Source organism: Trichechus manatus, unplaced genomic scaffold, assembly GCF_000243295.1.
Source record: "Trichechus manatus latirostris isolate Lorelei unplaced genomic scaffold, TriManLat1.0 scaffold00057, whole genome shotgun sequence".
Lineage (NCBI taxonomy): Eukaryota > Metazoa > Chordata > Mammalia > Sirenia > Trichechidae > Trichechus > Trichechus manatus.
This window is the reverse complement of record NW_004443993.1, coordinates 421,788-449,063: the sequence shown is the minus strand read 5'-3', so window position 1 is coordinate 449,063 and position 27,276 is coordinate 421,788. Positions and strand designations below refer to the sequence as shown.

The following is a 27,276-nucleotide window of genomic DNA, read 5'->3' as shown; positions in this document are numbered from 1 at the left end:
TTCTGTGCTTCATTAAAGCAGGACTTTTGTGAATGATTGCCGGTCAAACAGTAAGTTTAAGGTGAGGCATATACCCCCCCCCCAACTTTAATGGTTATAGGTGTTTAAGCTAAATGAAGATTAAGAACCATGAGTTGAAACAGTACGTGCATTTAGGACCATATTTATCCCAATTTCAGGAGGAAAATGTTTAATAAGAGGCACGTTTCGAGGAATCACTTTGGCTGTAAGACAGACGATTTGTCATGATTGTGTGAGAAACAGTATGACGAAACCTAGTTGATCTCCTGTAAAATGTGACGTGGCTGAACAAGCTTAATATAGGCAATGACCAATTTATAGAGATCATACATCCAGTGTTTGTCCAAGATCTTAATGCTTGGCTGCAGGAACATCTGTGCAGGATTGGATGCTGGCGAGTCAGCCACAAGTTTTGCTACTAAAGAGCCACCCTTCTTAATAGGTTGAAAGCTTCTTGGAGCAAAAGACGTACGTATTTCCAATGTCAGAACAGCGAATATTGAGAATGAGAGCAGAATGAGAGCAAAATGAGAGGCATGTGAAATGATACTAATCGAAATTCTAAAACAGATTCTAGAGGGTCATTGACACTACAGTGTTGCAAAGAGTATTTCATCTTTTGTAATGATTATTTTAGGAAGTATTCTTGTTTAAATGAATGTGAAATGTGCAACTGTTAGAAAGTCGTGATTTATGGTAAGTGATTTTGAGCATGCGTAAAGCTTAAATTGATGAGTAAATAATGTATGGCATCTGTAATATAACTAGAGAATGTTTCTTTTTAAACCCAATGTAATAACGTAGAATGAGGATAGTATGTGTGTATCAAACCTAATGCATGTAGAGCAACAAACGTATATCATTTTACAGAGGACAAAAGAGGTGAAAATGTATAGATGCTAGAGTCAAGCAGCAGCTGCATATATCATTTCAAAAATTTAAAGCATCTTAAGTGTGCTGTTTGAAAAAATCATTGCTAACTCCAATGTCATTAGCAAATCTCATTATTTTTACTATTTAGAATTATAGTTCATCACAATTTTTGTTATGCAGTTGTCCTTTTTTTTTTAACAGAGTGATGCGGATCCAATTACTTTAAAAAGTCCATTCTTTCCATACTATAGTAGCTCAAATACGATTTTATTTGTCTAGGCCTAAGGTTCACTGTAAGTTGAAATAGACTTCGTGGCACACAAAAATGGCAACAATAGGCTGGCATTAAATCTCTGAAATAGCCACTTTCCTCCTTGTATCCCCATAGTATCTACATTTCTCTCCTTTTACCTATACACTCAGACCTAGAAACTAAGTTTCTTTTTTTTGTTTTAATGGTGTCATTTCATGCTATCTTTTTCTGTGTGTGGTAAAAGGTATACAACAGAACATTTGCTGTTTCAAGCATTTTAAGTGTAAGATTCAGTAACATTAATTACTTTCACTATGTGTGCGACTATCACCACTATCAGTTTCTCAGTTTTTCCATCACCCTTAGCAGAAACTCGGTGCCTGTTAAGCATTAATTCCCCCTCTTCCCTCCAAACTGCTGCTGGTAACCAACCATTTTGTCTATACATTTGCGTATTCTAGTTATTTCATTTAAGTGGAATTGTAGAATATCTGTCCTTCTGTATCTGATTTATTTCGGTTAGCATAGTGTTTTCAAAGTTCATCCACATCATAGCATTTATCAGAACTTCATTTGTTTTTATTACTGAATAATATTCTATTGTATGAATGCACTACATTTTGGTTATTCGTGTAGTTTGCGAGTCTACGTATCTATCTAACACGTTCCCACTTTATACTGAAAATAGTACGCGTACAATTAAAGTTGCAAATGAAAATTAGTGTTCATAGAGAAAATAATAAAAGGAAAGATAATACTGTAAGGGGAGACCCTGGTATGATGATCATGCAAGAGAGAGAACATTTACACTGAGATCAAGAATTGAAAGAGTAGAAGTCAGCTGGATGGGGATGGGGGAAATGGGAACTGATTTAACTGCATGTAATTAAAAATCCATAAAGCATGATGACTGCATTGATCAAACTTGAAAAATATGTTCTGCCTGAAAATGCTCCCATGTTGATATCAAATGACAGTGTGTGTGTTGATCCACAAGGGGCAGAGTTATGTAGGTGAACACACTAACTCATCCTTGGACCCCCTGAGTCCCTGGAGAAAATCAGGTTCAGGTTTTCCAGCCTTGCCATGGATGCTTCTCATGCTCTGGAATGAGTAAATTCCTCCATCTGTGATCTTGTTGCCAAAAGAAAGAGGCTCGTGTAGCTGTGTGAAGAATGCAGGTGTGTGCTCTGGAAGGCTAGAGCCTGTTCTGCCTTAAATGCAGTGGACACAGGGTAAAGCCCTGCTTTGAGCTTGGAGGAAGTCCTGCCAGGGAAAGAGTTGAAGGCCAAGGCTGTCACTCCCTCCTTACTCAACACTGTCTCCTCCCCATCTTCTTCCATTTCAGGTCCCAGGGTGGCACGGAGAGAACTAGTCCAGTCTAGGCAGCTGGGTTCCTAGGGAGACTATCTTGCACATCCTTGCTACTGCAAGTAAGGGTTTCAGCTGCTCTGGCTGGCTGTGTGAACCAAACATTCATCTGCCTCCAGACTGCCTGTTGGCTCTGCTTCCACTCCCATCCCTCTTAAGTGGCTTCTTGGGCTCTGAGAGGACATTCACTTAACTTCCAGAAGCTGTGCCAGGAAATGGTGAGTACCACAGAGGACTGGGTAATTCTTAGTATAAGGGGGTGAGGCTAAAATGATTTGGTGGGGGACTTGCTGTGTGCTCTGTGCTGCTTCTATGAGGTAAAAGGTGGCAGAGGAGACCACAGGTAAATCCTAAGAGAACTTCTAAGGCCCTGCTCCACCTTCACTGGGCCCTTCCTCTACACATATGTGGTTTTTCAAGCGTTGGATGCCTGGGGTCACCTTCCACATGTGACTCTCAGAGCTGGCACCATGGGTCCTTAACATCCCCACCCTGGTCCTCACTGCTGTGTGTTGAATGACAGAATCTCCTAAGCAGAGTGTGAAGATGGTACAGTTCTGGCTGGGGAGGCTGAGCCCCAGGCCCTCCAGAGCCATCCTGTCCCACCACTGCAAACAGTGTTCTTGGCTTCCCTCAGGCACTGGAGCCATTTCTGTGCAGTTCTGAAACTACAGCTCTGTCTCTCAGACAATGTGATCGAGTAAAGAAAGGGAGCAAGAGTTATTAGGGGAAGAATCCTGACTCTTTATGGGTCCTGTGTGGGGCTTGGCACTGTCATGACCTCACCAAAGGAATAAGTCAGGAGAGTGAGTCCAGCTGGATCATGTCTGGAGTCTCCAAAACCATCATTTTTTTCCAGTGGGGAATGGTTTTGCTTGAGCCTTTCAGGTGTGTGAGAAGCATGATACCCAATCCAGGTCCCTGTCCTCCCAGGCTGTCTGTGCCTAGAGCTGGTATTACATTTCTAAAAATTTTGACTCCTCAACACAGTCTTAGATTAAAATCTAAAATAAAGGTGTTCTTTTTTGCTAACGCAGCTCAAGATATGAGATGGTGATATCAACCTGCCTGGCCGGTAGTCGGGGGCAATACCACGGGTGTAATCCAGAGTCACGGGAGTAGAGTAGCCCCTAAACACTCTTGGAAAGGCTTGGTTTGTATTCTGAAAAAATAGGCAACAGAAGCCAGGCTGATTGGACTAAAGGTTTTTAATTAGGGGAAATTCAGATGCAGAAGGGCAGTGCAGATTCCCATGGGTGAAGCAGCAAACTGCTGGACTTTAATTTAGGGCATGATACTGGCCTGCACCTGAGGCCTCTAGTCTACTAGTTATATGCTCGAAGAGGGGGTGCATTATAGTGGGGGAAAAGAATGTGATACCAGCACTGCAGGAGGAGCACCACAGGAGGAAGGGAGGGGAAGTAAAGTCTGAAACCTGGTGGGGGTTGCGGCAGATGGCCCTGAGGAGGGGAGTCTGGTTAATGTCCTTGTCTAACTACTGACAGGATTACTGTCTGGTCAGTCGCTCTTGTTCAGTCCATCGTGGGCAGGATCCATATTGGATATTTCTAACACCCCACAGTCCATCCCTTTCCTGCTGGCTCTTAACAGTCTCATATGCACACCTCTTCCTCGAGCTTCCTTGAGCCTACAAGGATGGGGGAAATGAGTGTAGGGCTCCCTTCTCTACCTTATTAAACCCTTGCAAACGTACACCACACTGGCATTATAAGGATATTCAAAAAATGATTCCACCTATTATGATGCAAAGAAGTCCAAATAGTAATTTTTTCCACCATGTTCCCCACCCAGAGTACCACCCCTTGGTCTCTGTCCACCAGGTGTCATCCTCCATACGTTCTATGCAATATAATTGGGTTCATAAGTGAAGAAGGGAGTGGTTTACGAGGGCTGCACTATCAGGAATATGTACACAACATTCAATTTTTAATAAAGCTCAGGTGCCTCCTTGGGCTCCCATTGTCATGTCCAAAGCCATTCTGTTCTGAAGCACCACCTTTCTCGAGACAGCAGTTTCTTCGCTGAGAGTGGCAAGCTCATGTTCAGTGTCATTTAGGGGAGTAGTGACGAAGTTTTGTAGCTTCTCAAGTTTGGATATAGTTTTAATATTGTTGACATATGTATGTGTATATGTACGTATATATGTATACATATGTGTGCGTATATATATATGTATATACATAAATACATATGCAAACATGCATATGAGGCAGTTCAAAACACCATGGAACGGGTCAGGGGCACCTTAGTCTTCAAGGTGACATTTTTGCTTTTTAACACTTTAAAGAAATTTTTTTAAGCAGATTTGCCCAATGCAGTGTATTGTTTGATTTCTTGACGGCTGCTTCCATGAGCATTGTTTGTGGATCCAAATAAAATGAAATCCTTGACAACATCAGTCTTTTTTCCGTTTATCATGATGTTGCTTATTGGTCCAGTTGTGAGGAGTTTTGTTTTCTTTATGTTGAGGTGTAATCCATACTGAAGGCTGTAGTTTTTGATCTTCATCAGTAAGTGCTTCAAGTCTTCTTCACTTTCAGCAAACAGGGTTGTGTCATCTGCATAATAAATGTTAATGAGTCTTCATCTGTTCATGTTGCTGTGTTCTTCATATAATCCAGCTTCTCAGATTATTTGCTTAGCATACAGATTGAATAAGTATGGTGAAAGGTTACAACCCTGATGCGCACCTTTCCTGACTTTTAATCACACGATATCCCTTTGTTCTGTTCTAATGACTACCTCTTGACCTATGTACAGATTCCTCATGAGCATGGTTAAGTGTTCTGGAATTCCTATTCTTTGCAATGTTATCCATAATTTGTTATGATCCACACAGTTGAATGCCTTTGCATAGTCAGTAAAACACAGGGAAATATCTTTCTGGTATTCTCTGCTTTCATCCAGGATCTATGTGACATCAGCAATGATATCCTTTGTTCCATGTCCTCTTCTGAATCCAGCTTGAATTTCTAGCAGTTCCCTGTTGATGTACTGCTGCAGCTGCTTTTGAAAGATCTTCAGCAAAATTTTACTTTCATTCTCTTAGGGGATACCTAATACCTTCTTGGAGGGAGAAAGAGGAGTCTGGTTAATGTCCTTATCTAACTATGGATGGGGTTACTGTCTGGTCAATCTTGCTCAATCCCAGAGTCCTTTGTGGGCAAGATCCCTTATTGGATATGTCTGGAACCCCGCAGGTGGGTGTATGTGAATTCTGTGGGTCACAGTTTCCACTGGAAGCAAATTTTGGGATTAGTTTGTTTCTACTGATAATTTTTTAGTGGATATTAATCTTCTGAAACACAGGGAAATTCCTATTTTAACTGATGTAAAAGTTACTCTAAAGCCGACTTAATTTTCAGAAGGATCTGAAGGACTCCCATTACATTTACCATATTATGCTAGAACTCATAATGTTTTAACTCTTCTAGCCATTGTAGAAACCTTCTGACGGAGACAGAATGAATGTACAGATTTATATCCCTGTTTACTGGGTTTAAACACAGAGCTCTGACAATATTTTTGATTTGCAGAACTATATTAGACCATTTCATAACAGTTAGTCCCTAAGTGATTATATCTTGCATGCATCTATACTTATGAATGGAATTCCTAGGAAACACATTAAATACCAAGTTTGATTGTAAGTAGAATTATTGTTTTCCAATAGATAGTACCTTTAAAGCTCAAATATCAATATCAACTTAACAGTCCTTTTGAAGACTTGTTCCTAACCTTATCCTCATCCACACCATACTGCCTCTAGCTACCTTTAGATAAGCAGCTTTATTGTAAAATTTCTTAAGCATCTTGCTAGTATTTCTTTATATAAATACAAGCAAACAAATTTTTATTTACCCTAGTTTGTTATACAAAAGCTAGCTTGGAATTTATACTTGTTTTTTTCAGTTAACAAATTATCCTGGAGATCTGTTCATAACAGTATATAGACAACTTGAGTCTGAAGTTGTATAGAATTCCTTAATATTGCATTTAGTGAATCTTAGTTTTTTTTTTTTTTTTAACCTCACCACTACGAATGAATACTTGGAATGTTTCTAACATTTTCCTTTTACAAAACTCACTCTAGTGAATATAAATGTAAATTTGTAAATTTCTAAGGTATAAAAAAGTCAGATATAAAAGCCCTCCTGACCGAAGACAAGTTAAATCAAAATGAAGTGGCTGTCAGATTACTTGGTAAAATTAATATATGCAAATTATTTCTTTTCAAGTTTTAAATGTTTTAAACTTTTTATTGTAAAATAAGTATAAACAGAGTGCATGAAAGTTTTCGTGTAAAATTTTGATAACTCGAATCTAAACACCTGATTGTAAATAGGACTTGGGGGGTTCTTAGAGCCTCCCGTTCTGTCCTGTCCTGATCTCATTAACCTGGAGGTAACTTGTTTTTGTTGTTAGGTGTCATGTAGTCATTTCCAACTCATAGCCACCCTGTGTACAACAGAAGGAAACACTGGTTCTGTGCCATCCTCACAATCGTTTGAGCCCATTGTTGCAGCCACTGTGTCGGTCTCTCTCATTGAGGGTATTCCTCTGTTTCGATGACCCTCTACTTTACCAAGCTTGATGTCCTTCTCCAGAAACTGGTCCCTCCTGATAGCATGGCCAAAGTACGTGAGACGAAGTCTTGCTATCCTTGCTTCTAAGGAGCATTCTGGCTGTACTTCTTTCAAGACGGATTTGTTATTTCTTCTGGCAGTCCATGGTATATTGAGTATTCTTCACCAACACCATAACCGCTATCTGTACTTTAGAAATTTTTTATTATTGTTATTGCCATTATTGTAGCTTTACCATTGAAATCTTAATTTTTAAACTATATATTCTACATACTATTGAGTTTTGCATCTTTTGAGCTTTCTGTAAATCCAGTTACTCTTTTGATTCTTTCGTGAATTTGTTTTCCTCATGGTATTTTTGGGTTTCATACGTGTTGATGTCTGTAGTGCTAGTCTGTCCATGTTGCTATTTATGTATGTATTCTATTTTATGAATGGGTCACAATTTACCTATCCATTTTACAGCTTACAAAATTTAAGTTGTTTCTAGTTTAGTTTTTTCTCTTGTGAATAGTGCTGCTCTGTTCATTCTCCTTGTAGAGTCCAAGTGCTCTTGCCCAATAACTGTCTAGTGAAGGGAAGTTTAAGTTGCACATCATAGCCAAGTTTAAATTTACTAGGAAATGCTAATGTAGTTTACCAGTTTTCCCTCCCACATAGTATGCATGTGTATTTTATTTGTCTCATTTGCTTGGCAACATGGGGATTATCAAATAACTTTTGCTTTGTAGGGGGTATGAAATGGTATCTTTCTTTAATTTTATTCTGTAGTTAAAGTACTCTAGTATTGAAAGGCTGTGCATATTTTCCCACTATTATTTCATCTTTCTTTGACTTTTTAGGGCTTGTAAAAATGGCTTGCGGCAGTGTCTGACCTCCTCTAACTTTACAACGGGGAAGGAGAATCAAGATCAACAGCCCAAGGCTGATTCCTATGAATCAGAGGTCAGACATGCCTCCAGTCTCCATCATCTTTACCAATTCCGACACCAACCATTCCTCCCATAGCACTCTCTACTTCTCTGCTGGCTTGGATAATTCATTGCAATGGCCACACAAAACACACAGACAGTACTCACGATTATGAGGTTTATTAGGGAAGTAACAGGTTACAACTTAGCTTCAGGAATCCTCAGAATACAGTTCTTCTGTCAGGACAGCCTCTTCTGAGCTGTACTCATAGGCATGCCTCCCCCTCTCGCTCTGCCTCTGCTCAAAGGCCCTTAGCTTTCTTGTTCCATAGGCTGGGAAGCCCACTGCACTGTCTTCTGCCAGTGTCTCCTGCCACCGCGTCTCACTGTCTTCAGGATTACAGCTCTATCTCCTGGTTCCAGGAGCTTCTCAGAGCAGGAATCCTGGCTATTCTTCCTTGGTGGTGGTGGGATCCTCTCTCCGGCCTCTGGGGTGGCTCATTTCAAACCCAGCGGGATGGCACAATTGACCAATCCCTTTGGTGGACCACAGTTACCCTGTCACACAGTCCCACCCAATGACTTGGGTGAGAGTTATAAGATCATGGCTAGAAAGGCCTCACAAAAGTGAGCCATTGCACCACATGGCTTATTTATAGTTTTTGGAAATACATTCTTCATTATATGTGTTGAAATTTTTTTCATAATATGTAGCTTATGCGCTTAATCACTTTTTGCTGCCTTTTGATTAATAGTTCTGGATTTTAATATAGTTGAGTTTGTCAATCTATTCCCTTATGACTTTTATTTCAGAAATTTTTCTCTATTCTGATGTCATAAAATCATTTCTAACTTCTGAAAGTGTTATAATTTTACATTTTCACATTTAAAATCTTTTGGGAATTGACTTTTGTATGTGGAGTATGTAGAAATGCATTAATTATTCCAGTTAGATACTTTGTTGACTTGACACCACATATTAAAGTGTGTCTAGTTCCTGGCAATTCCCTGCAGTGCTTTCTCTGTCATGTCTCAACTTCCCGTATTGGTTTTGGGCGTGTTCCTGGAGTATTTACTTTTTTCCATTGATCTGTTTGTATATTCTTATACTGACACTATGCTGTCTGATTTATTGTAGCTATACACATACACACACGGTTATTTATGTGTGTGTGTGTGTGTGTGTGTGTGTGTGTTTGGGCAAGTACCCGTGTAGTTAGAATATCTTGGCTGCTTGTGGACGTTTGTAATTTCATATAAATTTTTGAAGTATTTTTTTGTGAAGTTCTAAGAAAATAATATTGGTTGGAGTTTTTTAGAAGTTCTTAATAAGATTTTAATAAATCTTATCAAGATTTATTTGGGTAAAACAGTGTTCTAAAACCATACTCTATCTTTTCATTTGTTTTAGTTAACTTAGATGACATTTAATGTTTTCTAATTTTTTATTAGGATCTTTTACTTACTTAATTACACTCCTCGGTCCTTTTTCAGTAAAATATGCTATCCTTTTAAAGTTAATTTTTCAACTGCTTGGTACTAGTGTGTATGTTGTTGCATGCTGTGGAGTCGATTCCAACTCATAGTGACCCTATATGACAGAGTAGAACTTCCCCATAAGGTTTTCTAGGCTGTAATCTTTCTTTTATGGGAGTAGATCACCAGGTCTTTTCTCCGGTGGAGTCACTGTTGGGTTTGAACCACCGACCTTTCGGTTAGCAGCCAAGCACTTAACCGTCACACCACCAGGGGTAGAATCAGTCCTATAAAAATCTATATATTTCTTTTGGGGTTGTACATATATAATCACATAATTACATACCTGTAAAATGGAATGGGCTGTGGTTTTTTCCCTTTAAAATGTTTAACAGTTTACCTTTTTTTTTTTTGAGGGAAATGTACTTTTTAAATTCTCTAGGATATGGTTGAATAGAAATGGAATAATGGATATCCTTGTTTTTCATCTGCTTTTCTGGGAAAGTGAACTTTTCACTATGTTCTTTGGTGTTCATTTTTTTGTATATGCCCATGCTTGGCTGCTAAGCAAAAGATCGGCAGTTCAAATCCACCAGCCACTCTTCGGAAACTCTGTGGGGGTCAGTTCTACTCTGTCCTACAAGGTGCTCTCAGTCGGAATCAACTTGATGGCAACAGGATTGGGGTTTTTTTGTTTCTTTTTCTAAATTTGATTAGAATTTTTTTACATACATACAGGTAAATTTATACTAAGTGTACAGTTGAGTAAAATATAAAGTGAACAGCCATGTAATGGATATACTCTCGCTCTTGAACGCTGCCTTGTGTTGATTTTTAACCACAATCCCCCTCTGCCCTTGATGTAACCAATATTTTGATGTGCGAGGATCATTTATTTGCTTTTGTTTGTATTTTTTCACTTACTTATATATCCTCAAATTGATATGTTTGAAAGGAGCCCGGATGGCAAAGTGGATAAACGCTCAGCTGCTAACAAATATTGGTGGTTTGAATTCACCAGCTGTTCCTTGGGAGAAAGATGTGGCAGTCTGCTTCTATTGAGACGGTTCTACTCTGTCCTATAGGGTTGTTATGAGTTGAAATCGACTCAAAAGCAATGAGTGGTTTTTTTTAATATACATTTAAATTTTGATGTTTTTTATGTTGTAATGAAATAGAAAAACACTGAATGTACTTTTAATGAGATTTCCTTTAGTTCAGTTTACATTGGGAGGACTCCATGGGTGGTTCATTCACTTTAATTGCAGTATATTGTTCTCTTCATGGAATATACTGTAATAATTTAACAATTCAACTTTTTGAAGATACTTGGGAAGTTTTGTTATGGTACTGTTATAAACATTGGTTTTATGGTTTTCTTATATTTAAATTATTGATACATTTTAAATTAAGTTTTGTACATGATTTAACATACAGGGATTAACTTCATTCTTTTGCATGTGGAAATCCAGGTGTCCTAGCACCATATGTTGAGAAGAACATTCTTTCCTCACTGAAACCGTTCTTTTAAAAATATTTTTTTTCTGTATCTTCCCCATTTGGATGTCTTATCCTTATTTCAGTCTCAACAAGCCCCAAGTAACCTCTACATGCTTTCCCAGAAAATCTGCTCCCCTTGAAGGTTTCCACATCTATGTTGATGCATTCCATCTTTTCAGTCTTCATGAGTAAATATCCTGGACTCATCCTTGCCACCTCTTTCTCTCGCACCCTAGCCTTCAGTCTACCTGGAACTTCTGTTGTGTCTACTTTTAAAATATCTAGGGACCACCCCTTGCACACTGGCTTTTATTGCCACCACTCCAGTCTTAACATTTCTTACGTGATTATGGCCATAACCATCTAACAGATCTACCAGCTTCTACATTTGCCCCTACACAAACGTCTTTTAAGAGCTATCAGATTAATATCCTCTGCTCAAAAGCCTGAAATTGCTCTTTATTTCATTCAAAAGCCAGAGACTTTACAGTGGCCAACAAATGTCCAAGAACATGATGTATCCATCTACCCCAGTCACCTTTCCAACTTCCTCTACTATTGCTCGCCCACATCTTACTCTGCCCCATTCACAGTGGTATTTGGCTCTAAGTACAACGTGTGAAGCACATTCTCCCCTTTGGCCTTTTCCCTCTTTCTGGAACAATCCTTTGCCAGATATCCCCTTGAATAACTCCTTCACATCCCTAACCAGTTAAATCAGTTGCTGTCAGGTCGATTCCAACTCATGGCGACCCTGTGTAGGTTCAGAGAGAACTACAATCCATGACGTTTTCAATGGCTGTTACCTTTTGGGAATAGATTGCCAGTCCTTTTTTCCAAAGCTCCTCTAGATGCATTCAAACTGCCAACCTTTTGATTAGTAGCCGAGAGCTTAATTGTTTGTGGCAGCCAGGCATTCCGTTCCATGTCTCTAGGTCAGTGTTTAACTTTTTGAGGAACCACCAAGTTGTTTTCCCCAGTGGATGCACCATTTTACATTCTCACTAGCAATGGATGAGGCTTTTAGTTTCTCCACATTCTTAGCAATATGTTTTATTTCTGTTTTTTGGGATTTTTGTTTGTTTTTTTAATAATAGCCATCCTAGTGGATATGAAGTGGTATCTCATTGTGGTTTTGACTTCTGTTTCCCTACTGACTAATGACATTGAGCATCTTTTCTCATGCTTTTTGTATATCTTCTCTGGGAAAATGTCTATTTGTCTGTTTTTAAAATGGAATGTTTCTTTTTGTTGTTGAGTTGTAGGAGTTCTTTATATCTCTGGATAGTAAACACTTCAGATATAATTTACAAGTATCTTATTCCATTCTGGAGGTTGTCTTTTCCCTTTCTTGATAATATCCCTTGGTGTGCAAAATTTTTAATTTTGGTGAGATACAATTTATTCATTTTTTATTTGGTTACTTGTCCTTTTGGTGTCATATCTGACAATCCACTAGCAAATTCAAGGTCGTGAAGATTTAGCCATAAGCTTCCTTTTATGAATTTTGTGGTTTTAATTCTTATATTTAGATGAATGATCCATTTTGAGGTAATTTTTGTATATGGTGGAGTCCTTGAGTGGCACAATCAGTTAGCTGCTCAGCTCCTAATCAAAAGGTTGGCACTTTGAATCTGCCTAGGAGCACCTCAGAAGAAAGACCTGTCAGTCTGCTTCTGAAAGATCACAGCCACCGAAAACCCTGTGGAGCACAGTTCTTCTCTGACACACATGAAGTCACTATGAGTTGGAATCGGCTTGAGTGCAACTAGTGGTTTTTTGTTTTCTTTTCATATGGTGTTAGGTAGGGTCTCTCTTCCTTTTTTGCATATGGAAATCCAGTTTTCTCAGCATCTTTGTTGAGACTCTTCTTTCCCCATTGAATGATGTTATTATCCTTATTGAAAATTGACTCTAGGTTGGGTTTATGAACTGTCACTTTTATTGCATTGGTTTGCATGTGTGTCCTTATACCAGTGTGACACGTTTTGATTAGTGTAGCTTTCTAAGTTTTGAGTTCAGGAAATGTGGGTTCTTCTACTTCTTCTTTTTCAGGATTGTTTTGTCTATTCAGGACCCTTTGCAATCTGATAGGAATTTGAGGATTTTCTAGGCCATTTTTTGCAAAAAAAGGCTATTGGCATTCTGAAGGTGATTATATTGAATCTATATACCACTTTGAGTAGTACTGACATCTTAACAATGTTAAGTCTTCCAATCCATGATATGGAATGTTTTAATTTATTTAGGTCTTCATCAGTTTTTTTACAATGTTTTCTGTGTACAAGCCTTTTGCTTCCTCGATTAAATTTCTTCCTAGGTATTTTATTCTTTTAGATGTTATTGTAAATGGAATTGTTTGCTTGATTTTCTTTTCAGCTGGCTGATTAATGGTGTACAGAAACACAGCTGATTTTTACTGTTAACATTGTAGTCTGCATATTTGTTGAAATCTTTTTTAGGTCTAGTAGCGTTCTTGTGGATTTTTTTTATCTGATTATGTCATCTGTAAATAGAGATAGTTTTACTTCCTATCAGAATTTGATCTCTTTAATTTATTCTTCCTGCCTAACTTCTCTGGCTGTGACATCTTGTACCATGTTGAAAGTTGTTAGGTCCTGTCAAGTCAGTTCCAACTCATAGTGACCCCATGTACAACAGAAAAAAACGCTGCCCAGTCCTGTGCCATTCTCACAGTTCCTATGCTTGAGCCATTGTTGCAGCCACTGTGTGTATCTTGTTGAGGATCTTCGTCTCTCTTGCTGACCCTCTACTTTACTGAGCATGATGTCCTTGTCCAGGGATTGGTCCCTCCTGATAACATGTCCAAAGTAAGCGAGACAAAGTCTCGCCATCCTCTTTTATGGAGCATTCTGGCTCCTTAGAACAGTGTTGAATCTACCTAGTGTGGAAGTAGGCATCCTTGTCTCGTTCTTTATCTTAAGGGGGAAGCTTTAATCCCTTCCTACTGGAATATGATGCCACTAGCTGCCGTCGAGTCGTTTCCGACTCAGCGACCCTGTAGGACAGCCTAGAACTGCACCATAGGGTTTCCAAGGCTGTAAATCTTTATGGAAGCAGACTGCCGCATCTTTTTCCCACTGAGAGACTGGTGAGTTCGAACTGCTGACCTTTTGGTTAACAACCGAGCATTTAACCACTGTACCACAAGGACTCCTTGATATGATGCTAATTGTGGGTTTTTCGTGAATGCTTATTATCAGGTTAAGGAATTTCCCTTTGATTCCTAGTTAGTTGATTATTTTTATCATCAAAGGGTGTTGGATTTTGTGAGATACTTTCTCTTCATCAGTTGAAATGATCATGCATTTTTTTTTCTTCGTGTTATTGATGTGTATTACATTAATTTTCTAATGTTTAACTATCCTTGCATTCTAGGATAAACCCCACTTGGTCATGATGCATAATTCTTCTAATATACTGTTTGGTTTCTAGTATTTTGTTGAGTATTTTTACATCTGTATTCATGGGGAGACTGGTCTTTTTTTTTTTCCCCTGGTCGTGCCTGTATCTGGCTTTGATATCAGAGTAATGCTCACCTCATGTGTTAGGAAGTGTTCCCTCTTCTATTTTTGGAGGAGTTTGAGGAGAATTGATGTATATTCTTCTTTAAATGTTGCATAGAATTCAGCAGTGAAGCCATCTGGTCCTGGTCCTTTCATTTTGGGGATAATGTTGATTACTGATTCAATCTCTTGTTACTTCTTGAGTCAGTTTAGGTAATTTGTGTGTTTCTAGGAATTTGCCGTTTTATATAGATTACCTAATTTGTTGCCATATAATTGTTCATTGTATTCTCTTATAATCTTTTTTATTTCTGTCTGGTCGGATAGTAATGTCTTCACATTCATTTCTAATTTTAGTTATTTGCCTCTTTTCTCTTTGGTCAGTCTAGCTAAATGTTTGTCAGTTTTATTGATCTTTTCAAAAAACCAATTTCTGGTTTTGTTGATTCTGTCTTCTGTATTTCGTTTATCCACACCATAGTCTTAATTATTTCTGTCCTTTTGGTATTTTTGGGCTTATTTTACTCCTTTTTTCTATTTCTTCAAGGTGTAATATTAGATTATTGATTTGAGAGATCTCTTTTGTAACGTAGGCATTTAGTGTTATAAATTTCCCTCTGAGCACTGTCCCCGAAGTTGTGGAAATTTTGCTTTTATTTTTATTCGTCTCTAAGTATTTTCTAATTTCCCTTGTGATTTTTATCACTTACTGTTTGTTATTTAATAGTTTGTTGTTTAATTTCCACAGATTTGTGATATTTCTTATTTTCCTTCTTTTTTAGTTTCATTGCATTATGGTCAGAGAAGATACAGTTTATGATTTCGGTCTTTTTGAATTGTATCGAGACTTGTTTTTTGACCTAACACATGGTCTATCTTGGAAAATGATCCATTTGCACTAGAGAAAAATGTATATGCTGCTCTTGTTGGGTGGAGTGTTCTATATGTCTGTGAAGTCTAGTTGTTTTATACTGTTAACTCAGATCTTATTTTCTTACTGATCTTTTGCCTAGGTATTCTGTTCATTATCGAAAGCGGTATATTGAAGATTCCAGTTCTGAATGTAGAACTATTTTATTTCTCCATTCAATTCGGTCATTGTGTATTTTGTTCCCCTTCTCATTTTCTTTTGGGTATGTTTTTTAGATGTTTTCTTTGTGGTTACCATGTGGATTACATTTAACATCTTGGATTTATAATAATTTAAATTAGATTAGTATCATCTTTACTAGTATATTAAAACCTCGGTTCTGCATAGCTCCATCTCCCTGCCTTTTTTCTCACAAATTACATCTTTATCCATTTTGTCCCAAATAACAAATTTACAAATATTTTTATGCATTTGTTATTTTAATCATGTATGACATAATAGAGGAGCCCTGGTGGCATAGTGGTTAAGCCCTCAGCTGCTAACTGAAAGGTAAGCATTTAAACCCAGCAGCCGCTTCGCAGGAGGAAGATGTGGCAGTCTTCTTCCATAAAGATTTACAGCCTTGGAAACCCTATGGGGCAGTTCTACTCTGTCCTGTAGGGTCACTATGACTTGGAATCACCTCGACGGCAATGGGTTATGACATAAAAAGTAGAAGTACAAACTTAAAACACAATAATGTTGACTTTTATATTTTCACATATAAATGCTTTTACTGGAGATCTTTATTGCTTATACAGTTTCTCATTACTGTCTAGTGGTTTTTTGTTTTGGTTTTATTCTTTTCAGCCTGAAAGATTCTCTTTAACACTTCTTGTAAGTGAAGACTAGTGGGAACAAACTCCCTAAGCTTTTGTTTATCTGGGCATATTTTAATTTTACCCTCATTTGTAAAGGACAGTTTCGGCAGATGTAGAATTCTTGGTTTACAGGTATTTGTTTCTTTTTTTTCTGCCCTTTAAATACAGGTAGTCCCAGGTTACAAACGAGATCTGTTCCTAACTCTGTCTTTAAGTCAGATTTGTAGGTAAGTCAGAACAGGTGCATACGGTTCTTATTAAGCCTTACGTTACTGCAAGAAAAGGCTTCAAGTCATTTCAAAGTAAGGGCAAATTTACATAACATTAAAGGGCAAGTATGAGTTGTCCATAAGTTGGATATTCATAATCTATGGACTGCCTGTATGTCATCACACTATATTCTTGTCTCCATGATACCTTAATTTTTTGAGAATCCTTCATGTATCACTTCTTTTGCTTTTTTCAAGATTCTCTCTGCTTTGGCTTTCAGCAGTTTAATTAAAATTTCTCTCAGTGTGGACCTCTTTCAGTTATTCTTTCTTGGAGTTCATTGAGCTTTTTGGATATGCAAATTCATGTCTTTCATAAAATTTGGGACAATTTGAGCCGTTATTTCTACAAATACTCTTTTTGCCCTTTTTTATCTCTCTTCCCTTTTGGGTACACCTGTAATGCATATGTTGGTTTACTTGATGGTGCTCTGCAAACATGTCTGGTTCTGTTTACTTTTCTTCGTTCTTTTTTCTTTCTGTTCGTCAGACAGTAATTTCAATTGTCCTATACCAAGTTCTCTGATTCTTCTGCCCACTGAGATATGGTATTCAACTCCTCTAGTGAATTTTTCATTTTAGTTATTGTACTCTTTGTATTGTTCCAAAATTTGGTTCCTTTGTGTAATTCATATCTCTTTATTGATATTTTCATTTTCTTATTATCGTTAGTTGCCAACCCCATGAGTGTGGTAGAACTGCTCCATAGGGTTTTCAAGGCTGTGACCTTTTGAAGAAGATTGCCAGGCCTGTTTTCTAAGGTGCCTCTGGGTGGGTTCAAACTGCCAAACTTCCAGCTAGTAGTTGAGCACTTAACCTTTTGCACCACCCAGGGACTCTCTCATTTTGTTTGTACATTGTTTTCCTTTAGTTTTGTCCGTGTTTTCCTTTAGCTCTCTCCAGCTCACTCTGGGACTGCAGGCTGCCACCATGATAAGACTGCTACCTAACCAGGGAGCAGTTGAGGCGTGGGCAAGTTGAAAATTCCACAAAGCTCCTACCATTTCGCAGTCACCTTTTTCTTGACTCTGTATTTGATTAGTTGCTGTAAACCTCTGACTGGTTCTGAAGTTCTTACAAAGTTGAATATTTTCTGCTCTGTGTGTGTGTTTCCTGGTGGACAGAGCATGCAATTATTTATGTTACCTTCTTGCTGACCTGAGTCCTGTTTCTCTCCATTCTTTTACTTTTAGTATTTCTGTCTTTATAAGTAATGTGGATTTCTTAAATATCTACCTTATTTGTTACCGTTTTCTGTTTCTTACTCTGTGTTTTTTTGTTCCACCCATTCTCTCTTCTGTTGTATTTTATCATTTTATTTTTATTTTCTCTCCACATTTAGCATATTTTTTTCTCTTTTAGTGATTGCTCTAGAGTTTGCATTATGTTTATAAGTAATCCAGTCCACTTAAAAATTACAGTATACCTCTTCACCAGTAGTGTATCTTAAAAGAGTTTTCCCAGTTCTTCCCTCCTGTCCCTTATAACATTGCTGTTCTTCATTTCACTCACCAATATGTTATAATCACTGAATCTATCGTGTTGTTGTTGTTAGGTGACTTTGAGTCAGTTCCAATTCATAGCAGCCCTGTGTACAACAGAACATAACACTGCCTGGTCCTGTGCTATCCTCACTGTCGTTATGCTTGAGCCCATTGTTGCAACTGTTGTATCAGCCCATCTCGTTGAGGGTCTTCCTCTTTTTCACTGACCCTCTGCTTTACCACGCATGATGTCCTTCTCCAGGGACTGGTCTCTCCTGATAACATGTCCAAAGTATGTGAGATGAAGTCTCACCATCCTTGCTTCTAAGGAGCATTCTGGTTATACTTCTTCCAAGACAGATTTGTTAGTTCTTCCAAGACAGATTTGTTAGTTCTTCTGGCAGTCCATGGTATATTCAGTATTCTTCTCCAACACCATAATTCAAAGGTATCAATTTTTCTTCAGTCTTCCTTTTCATTTTCCAGCTTTTGCATGCATATGAGGTGATTGAAAACACCATGGCTTGGGTCAGGTGCTCCTTAGTCCTTAAAGTGACATCTTTGCTTTTTGACACATTAAAGAAGTCTTTTGCAGCAGATTTGCCCAATGCATTGATTTCTTGACTGCTGCTTCCATGGGCATTGATTGTGGCTCCAAGTAAAATGAAATCCTTGACAACTTCAGTCTTTTCTCCATTTGTCGTGACATTGCTTGGTCCAGTTGTGAGGATTTTTGTTTTCTTTATATTCAGGTGTAATCTATACTGAAGGCTGTGGTCTTTGATCTTCATCAGTAAGTGCTTCAAGTCCTCTTCACTCTCGGCAAGCAAAGTTGTATCATGTGCATAACTTAGGTTGTTAATGAGTTTTTCTCCAATCTTGATGCCCTATTCTTCATGTTGTCCAGCTTCTCTGATTATTTTCTTAGCATACAGAGTAAGTGTAGTGAAAGGATACAACCTTGATACACACCTTTCCTGATTTTGAACCATGCAGTATTTCCTTGTTCTGTTTGAATGACTGCGTTTTGGTCTATGTGCAGGTTCTGCATGAGTACAGTTAATAGTTCTAGAATCTACTGTGGTTATTTAACAAACTGTTGTTCTGTTAGATAAATTAAGAATAAAAAAGGTAAAATATTTTACTTTTTTTCTCTAATGCTCTTCCATTCTTTTTACACGTCCGAGTTTCTGACCAATATCATTTTCTTCTGTTCTACGAAGACCTTTCTTTAACGTTTCTTGCAAGACAGGTATACTGGCAACAAATGTCCTCAATATTTGTCTGAGAATGGCTATATTTTTCCTTCACTTTTAAAGGATAATTTACTAGACACTGAATTCTAGGTTGGTTGTTTTAGTCTTTTAGTCCTTTAGTATTTTATTCCATTGTCTTCTTGCTTGCATGGCTTTTCAATACAAGTCAGCTATACTTAATCTTCCTCCTGTGTAGATAAGATCTGTTTTTTTCCTGTGGCTTCTTTTCCATTTTTTTTGCAATTTAAATGTGATGTATCTAGGTATAAATTTTATTGTATTAATTTTGTGTGGTGGTCTCTGAACTTTTGGGTCTGTGGTTTGGGTTTCTGTCATTAATTTTGTAAGAATTTCAGCCAGTCTTCAAATATTTACTTTCTTTCTTTCTTCTGGTATTCTCATTATGCATCTGTGACACCTTTTTGTTCACAGTTCTTGGATATTCTGTTCCCTTTTTGTTCCTTATTCTTTGTATTTCAGTTTTGCATGTTACTGCTGACCTGTCTTCAAACTCAGTGATTTTTCCTTGGCCATGTCCAATCTATTGCTGATCCCATTAAAGGCATTCTTTGCTTTTATTACAGTATTTTTTTCTCTTTTGACAACTTTTTTTTTCTTATACAAAAATTTATACATACATTGTTATGTGACTCTAATTGCTCTCCTCATACTGTGACAGCACACTCTTCCCTACCACCCCTGATTCCCCATGTCCATTCAACCAGCTCCTAACTCTCTCTGCCTTCCCATCTTACCTCTGGACAGAAGCGGCCCATTTAGTCTCTTGTGTCTACTTGAGCTAAGAGGCACACTCCTCATGAGTATCACTTTATGTCCCACAGTCCAATCCCTGTCTTAAGAGTTGGCCTCAGAAATTGTTTTAGTTCTGGGCTGATAGAGAATCCAGGGGCCATGCTTTCTGGGGTTCCTCCCATCTCAGCAGACCATTAAGTCTGGTCTTCTTACTAGAATTTGAGTTCTGCACCCCACCTTTCTCCTTCTCCATCAGGGACTCTCTGTTCCCTGTCAGGGCAGTCATTGGTGGTAGCCGGGCACCATCTAGTTCTTCTGGTCTCAGGCTGATGAAGTCTCTGGTTTATGTGGCCCTTTCTGTCTCTTGGTCTAATACTTTCCTTTTGTCTTTGGTGTTCTTCATTCTCCTTTATTCCAGGTGGTTGGGACCAATTGATGCATCTTAGATGGCCACTGCAAGCTTTTAAGACTCCAGACACCACTCATCGAAGTAGGATGCAGAACATTTTCTTAATTAACTTTTTATGGCAATTGACCTAGATGTCCTTGGAAATCATGGTCCCCAGACCCCTACCCTGCTATTACAGTATTTTTGATTTCCAGGATTTTCTGTTGATTTTTTTTAGAGTTTCCATTTCTCTGCTCACATTACCTGTTCTTTCATGTGGTCTACTTTTTCAATGGGAGGGCTTTTTATATGAATCATCACCGTCACACCTGTTGCAGTCAAGTATATTCCAATTCATAGCGACCCCATAGGACAGAAATGCCCCATAGGGAATAGTTGTATTAAATTCCCAGTCTGTTAATCCCAAATTATTTGCCGTATCTGAGCCAGGCTCTGATGCTTGCTTTGTCTAATCAACAGGAAAATCTGCCAGTTTCTCACTCTAAGTTATTAATAATTCATCTTGCTTTCACCCTGTGCTTCATGTTTTGTTGTGTATTTCAGCTGATCTTACGGAAGGAGGCGAATTTGATTTTTTCCATAAAGAAATGATTATCTGAATGTGGAAATAGGTCTTTCATAGAGAATTTCTTTCCTTTCTGCTATGTTTTCTGCCTGTTCTGAACTATAAATATAGAGAGGAATAAGATTGGATAGGTCATAGTTAATCTGTGGGGAGATAAGTGCAGTATGTTAGAAATATTGTTAAATCTATGACATTAGATGCCAACAGTAAAGAGGTCAATGTAGTTAATGAATGGAAAACACTGATGGTCAAAATCTAGAGTAGAATATAGAACCTTTTATGACCTCCTTATGAATTCTCAGTTCCTCGGGAGTGTCAGCCTCACCCATCCTTTTGCACATATTGGGGAGATGGTACCTTGCTGATCCAGAATATGTGTGATGTTTTAGGACTCAGTGGTCTTTGAGGATGTGGCTGTGGAATTTACTCAGGAAGAATGGGCTTTGTTGGATTTTTCTCAGAAGAAACTCTACAGAGATGTGATGATGGAAACCTTCAGTAACCTGGACTCAGGTAAGCACAGCTTCATTTTTCTTATTTACTTATTTGTTGAATAAATATATTGTACTCATGGCACAGTGGTTAAAGAGCTATGGCTGCTAACAAAAAAGGTTGACAGTTCATATCCACCAGCCACTCCTTGGAAACCTCATCAGGCAGTTCTACTCTGTCCTGTAGAATCGCAAGGAGCTTCAGAATCAACTCGACAGCAACAGAGTATTTCATCGACCTTCTTGTAGGATTTGGGTTGAGGAATTGGAATACATTGACAAACATGACAGGTGTTTTCACTGCTCTCATGGGGCTTACACTCTAGTGGCTTCCCCACGGAAGTAAAAATTTATGTATTAAATTGACTATTAGCTGAGCATCAGGGAAATGTGCTTCTCTATCTCCTCTCATCATTTGCCTTTCTCCATGAGCACCATATCAAGTACACTAATTTTTCTCCCTAAGAAGAGAAAGATCTTAGAGTAGAGATAGGACTTATCCAGAGCTGTAGTGTCAGGGAGAAGGAAGAAGGCAAGAATCCTTTGAAAGACCAGCCCTGCTAGGATGGAATTACATTTGAAGAAATCAACTCAAAATAATCTTTTGCTCTGAGGAGGTGGAACTTACACATATAACTGAGCTGAGTTTTTTGAGTTTTCATTAATCCCGCGATACCTTCTGTGTTTGCGGGAAAAGACTTCCACCATTTCCTCTTTTAATATCATCTTAACGCACATAATTGTTTGCAGTGTTTTTTTATTTTATTTTCATGAAGACATCCTATTTATATAACCATCACTTTCAATTGTTATAGAATTATTTGTAAATTTCTTACTCTTAACCATTGCCAAAGTCATGTAACAGCCAAATACTTCAAAGTCTGTTTTTGTTTTATGTGCCTTGTTCCTCATAAAATGTTCTCACTGTTTTATTTTGTGAAACTGCACTTAAAATTATCGGGTCAGTTTTTAAACAGGATAATAATGAACAAGCCTTATCCGTAAAGAGTGACTCCTGGTCCTCTGTGTTAGGAGAAATCTGTGAATTCCATGGCAGTATACATCAGTACAACAACCAAGGAAGGCACTTGAAGTGAGTATCTTTCACATGACAATGAGCGATCCTTCAGGATAGTCTTAAGATGTCATGATATTTGTGCATGTGTGTGTACATATATAACTAGCTCTAAAATGTGTGTATAATGAACTCTTAAATGGTGAGTTCATGTAATTTTTACAATGCAATACATAAATGTGTATCAGATATTATTTGAAACATACTTAATTTGTACCCAGTTATCAGAAAGACTCATTATTTAGAAAAACTATTGGCACAGTGGTTAAGAAATTGGCTGCTAACCGAAAGGTTGGCAGTTTCGAATCTACCAGCTACTCCTTGGAAACCCTATGGGGCAGTTCTACTATGTCCAACAGGGTCACTATGAGTCGGAATCTACTCAAGTTTGCTTTTGGGTGACAGTAACAGTAGTGCTCTCTGTTAGATGATTCAAGTTATGCAGTATGAGACAACTCGGCAGAAAGTATACACATTCACTGTGTATGGTAATTGTGAAATGGTAACAAATTCTAACAACGTTCTTCCTGTTTTTAACAGAACATGTACAGTAGAGAGCCTCTATGAAAATAAAGATGGTAAAGTAAATAAAGGTGAAGAAGGCAATCAGTGTGGAAAAAATTTCAGCTGGATTGGAAATCTTACTAGTCTCAAAAGAACATCTGCGGGAGTAAATCCTTTTGAATGCCTTGAATGTGGAAAAACCTTCATCAATCATTTATCATTTAAGTATCACATCAAATCTCACACTGGATACAAACCTTATCATTGTAAGGAATGTGGAGAAGACTGCATTTGTCATTCTTACCTAAAACCCTGTGTGAGAGAGAAACTTTGTAAATGTAAGGATTATGGGAAACCTTGTAATTGTTTCTTATCCCTCACTAAGCGTATAAGAATTCACAGTGGAGAGAGGCCTTACGGATGTAAGGAGTGTGGGAAAGCCTTTAGTTATCTTTCAAGCCTCACTAGACATATAAGAACTCACAGTGGAGAGAGACTTTTTGAATGTAAGAAATGTGGGAAAACTTTCAGTTGTTCCTCATCCCTTGCTACACACATAAGAACTCACAGTGTGGAGAGGCCCTATGAATGTAAGGAATGTGGGAAAGATTTTCGTTATTTCTCAGATCTCACTAAACATATAAAAACACACAGTGGAGAGAGGCCTTATGAATGTAAAGAATGTGGGAAAGCCTTTATTTATCTGTCAAGCCTCACTAGACATATAAGAACTCACAGTGGAGAGAGGCTTTTTGAATGTAAGGAATGTGGGAAAGCCTTTAGTCGTTCCTCATCCCTGGCTAAGCATATAAAAACTCACAGTGAAGAGAAGCCTTATGAATGTAAGGAATGTGGGAAAGCCTTTCGTTACTTCTCAGATCTAACTAGACATATAAGAACTCACAGTGGAGAGAGGCCTTATGAATGTAAAGAATGTGGGAAAGCCTTTATTTGTTCCTCATCTCTCACTACACATATAAGATCTCACAGTGGAGAGAGGCCTTATGAATGTCAGGAATGTGGGAAAGCTTTTACTCGATCCTCACACCTCACTACCCATATAAGAACGCACAGTGAAGAGAGGCCTTATGAATGTAAAGAATGTGGGAAAGCCTTTAAGCAGTTTGCAGAACTCACTAGACATGTAAAAGTTCACAGTGGAGAGAATCCTTATGAATGTAAGGAATGTGGGAAAGCCTTTAGCTGTTCTTCATCTCTTACTACACATATAAGATCTCACAGTGGAGAGAGGCCTTATGAATGTGAGGAATGTGGGAAAACCTTTATTCGGTCCTCACACCTCACTACCCATTTAAGAACGCACAGTGAAGAGAGGCCTTACGAATGTAAAGAATGTGGGAAAGCCTTTAAGCATTTTTCTGAACTCACTAAACATGTAAGAATTCACAGTGGAGAGAAGCCTTATGAATGTAAGGAATGTGGAAAAGCCTTTAGTCAGTTTTCACGACTCACTAGACATGTAAGAGTTCACAGTGGAGAGAAGCCTTATGAATGTAAGGAATGTGGAAAATCCTTTAGTCAGTTTTCATATCTCAGTGGCCATATAAGAGCTCACAATGGATACAGGCCTTATGAATGTAAAGAATGTGGGAAAGCCTTTATTCGGTCCTCACACCTCACGGAACATATAAGAACGCACAGTGGGGAGAGGCCATATAAATGTAAGGAATGTGGGAAAGCCTTTTTTCAGTCCTCACACCTCACTAACCATGTAAGATCTCATACTGGAGAGAAACCTTATGAGTGTAAGGAATGTGTGAAACCCTTTAGTTGTTTCTCATCCTTCCGTAAACATGTTAGAACTTTCCATGAAGTTAGACCTTATGATAGGAACGTGAGAAAGCCTTTAGTCAGTTCTCATATATCACTGACCGTATAAGATCGCAGAATGAAGACCACCTGCAGTGCGGGAAATTGGTGTCATATGAGCTTTCTAGCTATGGTCTTCTAACTCCCACAAAATGATTGGGGAGACTATGCAAATAGGTGCATGGAACACTTGTAGGGGGTTGGTCAGTTTTGCCATCCTACTAGGTTTAAGAAGAGCCAGTCCCAGAAGGAGTAGAGGGATCCCACTATCATCAGGAAGACTGGCCAGGAGGGGAGCACATCCTTTGGACCTGGAGTCCTTGTGCTTAGAACCTTCTTGATCCAGGAGACAGAGCTTAATGCTATAAGAGGAGCACTGGAAACAGTGACAAGTGGCAAGCACAACTGACAGGCAATATAACCAGGAGACCAGCACAATATGGCACAGTGGGCTTCCTGGCCCCCAGAGCAAGGCAGCCACAGTGGGCTTGCCAACTCACAAGAGAGAGCTGAGCCTGTTTGGATAAGAGGCTTCCTGACAGAGTAGAGTGCCTCCGGGCACTAACCAGCATGGTTAAGGAGCTGTAATACTTGCCCAAACAGTGCAGAGGCTGGCAGCAGAGATCAGGTCTAAACAGGGCACACCAGCAACAAGACCCTGACCAGGGCCCAGAGGCAGAGTAAGAAACTCCTATTTGAAGAACTGTTTCTTGAGCTGTTTCTGTTACCTCCATATTTATACTGATTTTAAATTGTAACTTGTTAACTTAGTAAACCTCAATTGTGAATATGGTCTCTGAGTTCTGTGTGCTATTGCAGGGAATGATTGAACCCAGGAGAGAAGTAGAGTGCTGTGGGAGGCATGACTGGTGTCAGAATTGGTAAAAAGACTGGAGGGTGGAGGTAATGTTTGTCTTCCACCTAATAGGAATCAGATTTGGTCTTTGGAGGAATCAGATTTGGTCTTTGGAGGAATCAGATTTGGTCTTTGGGTTGATGATGACAGTGATTCTCTCTGCTCCCCGTGAAGTATCGAAGATGGCTTCTAACACCATACTGTTTTTACAGACACCTTACGAACGGTAATGAATGTAGGAAAGCCTTATTTGGTCCCCATCCCTCACCATAGAACAGTGTACATTTTAGAGAGGCCTTGAGCATAATGTTGGAAAGCTTTAGTGTTTGTACGTCACTAACCATAAAGGAATTTCCAGTCGAGAGAAAGCTTAGGAATGTAAGGAATGTGGGAAAGCCTTTAGTTATTATTCATTCCTCAATAAACATGTAGGAACTCGGTGGAAAGGGGCCTTGCATATGTAAGGAGTAAGGGAGACTTCAGTTCTTGGCCTTTTGAAGATGTGGCAGAAAGTACAAATGAAAGAAAGTGTAATTTTGGAAGGCTTTTTGTAACCTCTAATCTTTTAAAAAATCCTGAAAGAAAACACGTGGGAGAGAGACCATGTTGTAGTGTAAGGAGTGTGATATGGCAAAGTTTTTCCTTTTCCCTCTGTACATTCCAAGATGTGAGGTTTCATGCATATAGGAAGGCCTTCACTAATAACCTCTATCAAATATGTGAGAAGTCATACTTCTGAAAAATCTTGTGTATGTAAGGAACATGGAAACACAAGTTTTTTTTGGAATTCTTAGAAAATATGTGAATTATTACAATGTGGATTGAGCTGGTTGGTTCAAACTGCCAACTTTTCGGTTAGCAGCCAAGTGGCTATCCACTGCGTCACCAGGGCTCTTTCCATTGATCCTAGTGATAGTGAAAATACTGAAAGTCTATAAGTGTCAGTATACACCAGGAAGGGAGTTTTCAATAAATGCCTGGCTGCATATCATAGTACTGTACTATCGATAAATGAATGTTTTCTGTATGCTTTAAGAGAAAGTTTACAATTCAGGTTAGTCTCTCATACAAAAGTTTCTACACACATTGTTATATGACCTTAGTTGCTCTCCCTATACTGTGACAGCACACTCCTCCTTTCCACCCCAGATTTCTTATGTCCATTCAACCAGCTACTATCCCTCTCTGACTTCTCATCTCATCCCCACACAGGAGCTGCCCATTTAGTCTCATGTGTCTACTTGAGCTAAGAAGCACACTCTTTACTATCATTTTATGTCCCATAGTCCAGTCTAATCTTTGTCTGAAGAGTTGGCCTCAGGAATGTTTTAGTTTTGGGCTAACAGAGTCCGGGAACCATGTCTTTCAGGGTCCCTTCAGTCTCAGACCATGAAGTCTGGTCTTTTTACTAGAATTTGAGTTCTGCATCCCACTTTCCTCCTGCTCCATCAGGGACTCTGTTGTGTTCCCTGTCAGAGTGGTCACTGGTGGTAGCCACGCACCATCTAATTCTG

At 38.6% G+C, this 27,276-nt stretch overlaps 1 protein-coding gene across 1 annotated transcript; it reads left to right on the top strand.

Annotated features, from left to right (window-relative positions):
- On the top strand, positions 1 to 26,905 carry LOC101361014 (zinc finger protein 791-like). The gene is given in 5 exon segments (XM_023733168.1): positions 1 to 2,736; positions 21,396 to 21,519; positions 22,530 to 22,590; positions 23,113 to 24,923; positions 24,926 to 26,905. Coding segments are annotated over 5 exon segments (2,136 nt in total). The 5' UTR covers positions 1 to 2,733; the 3' UTR covers positions 25,063 to 26,905.
- The last annotated feature ends 371 nt before the right edge of the window (positions 26,906 to 27,276 follow it).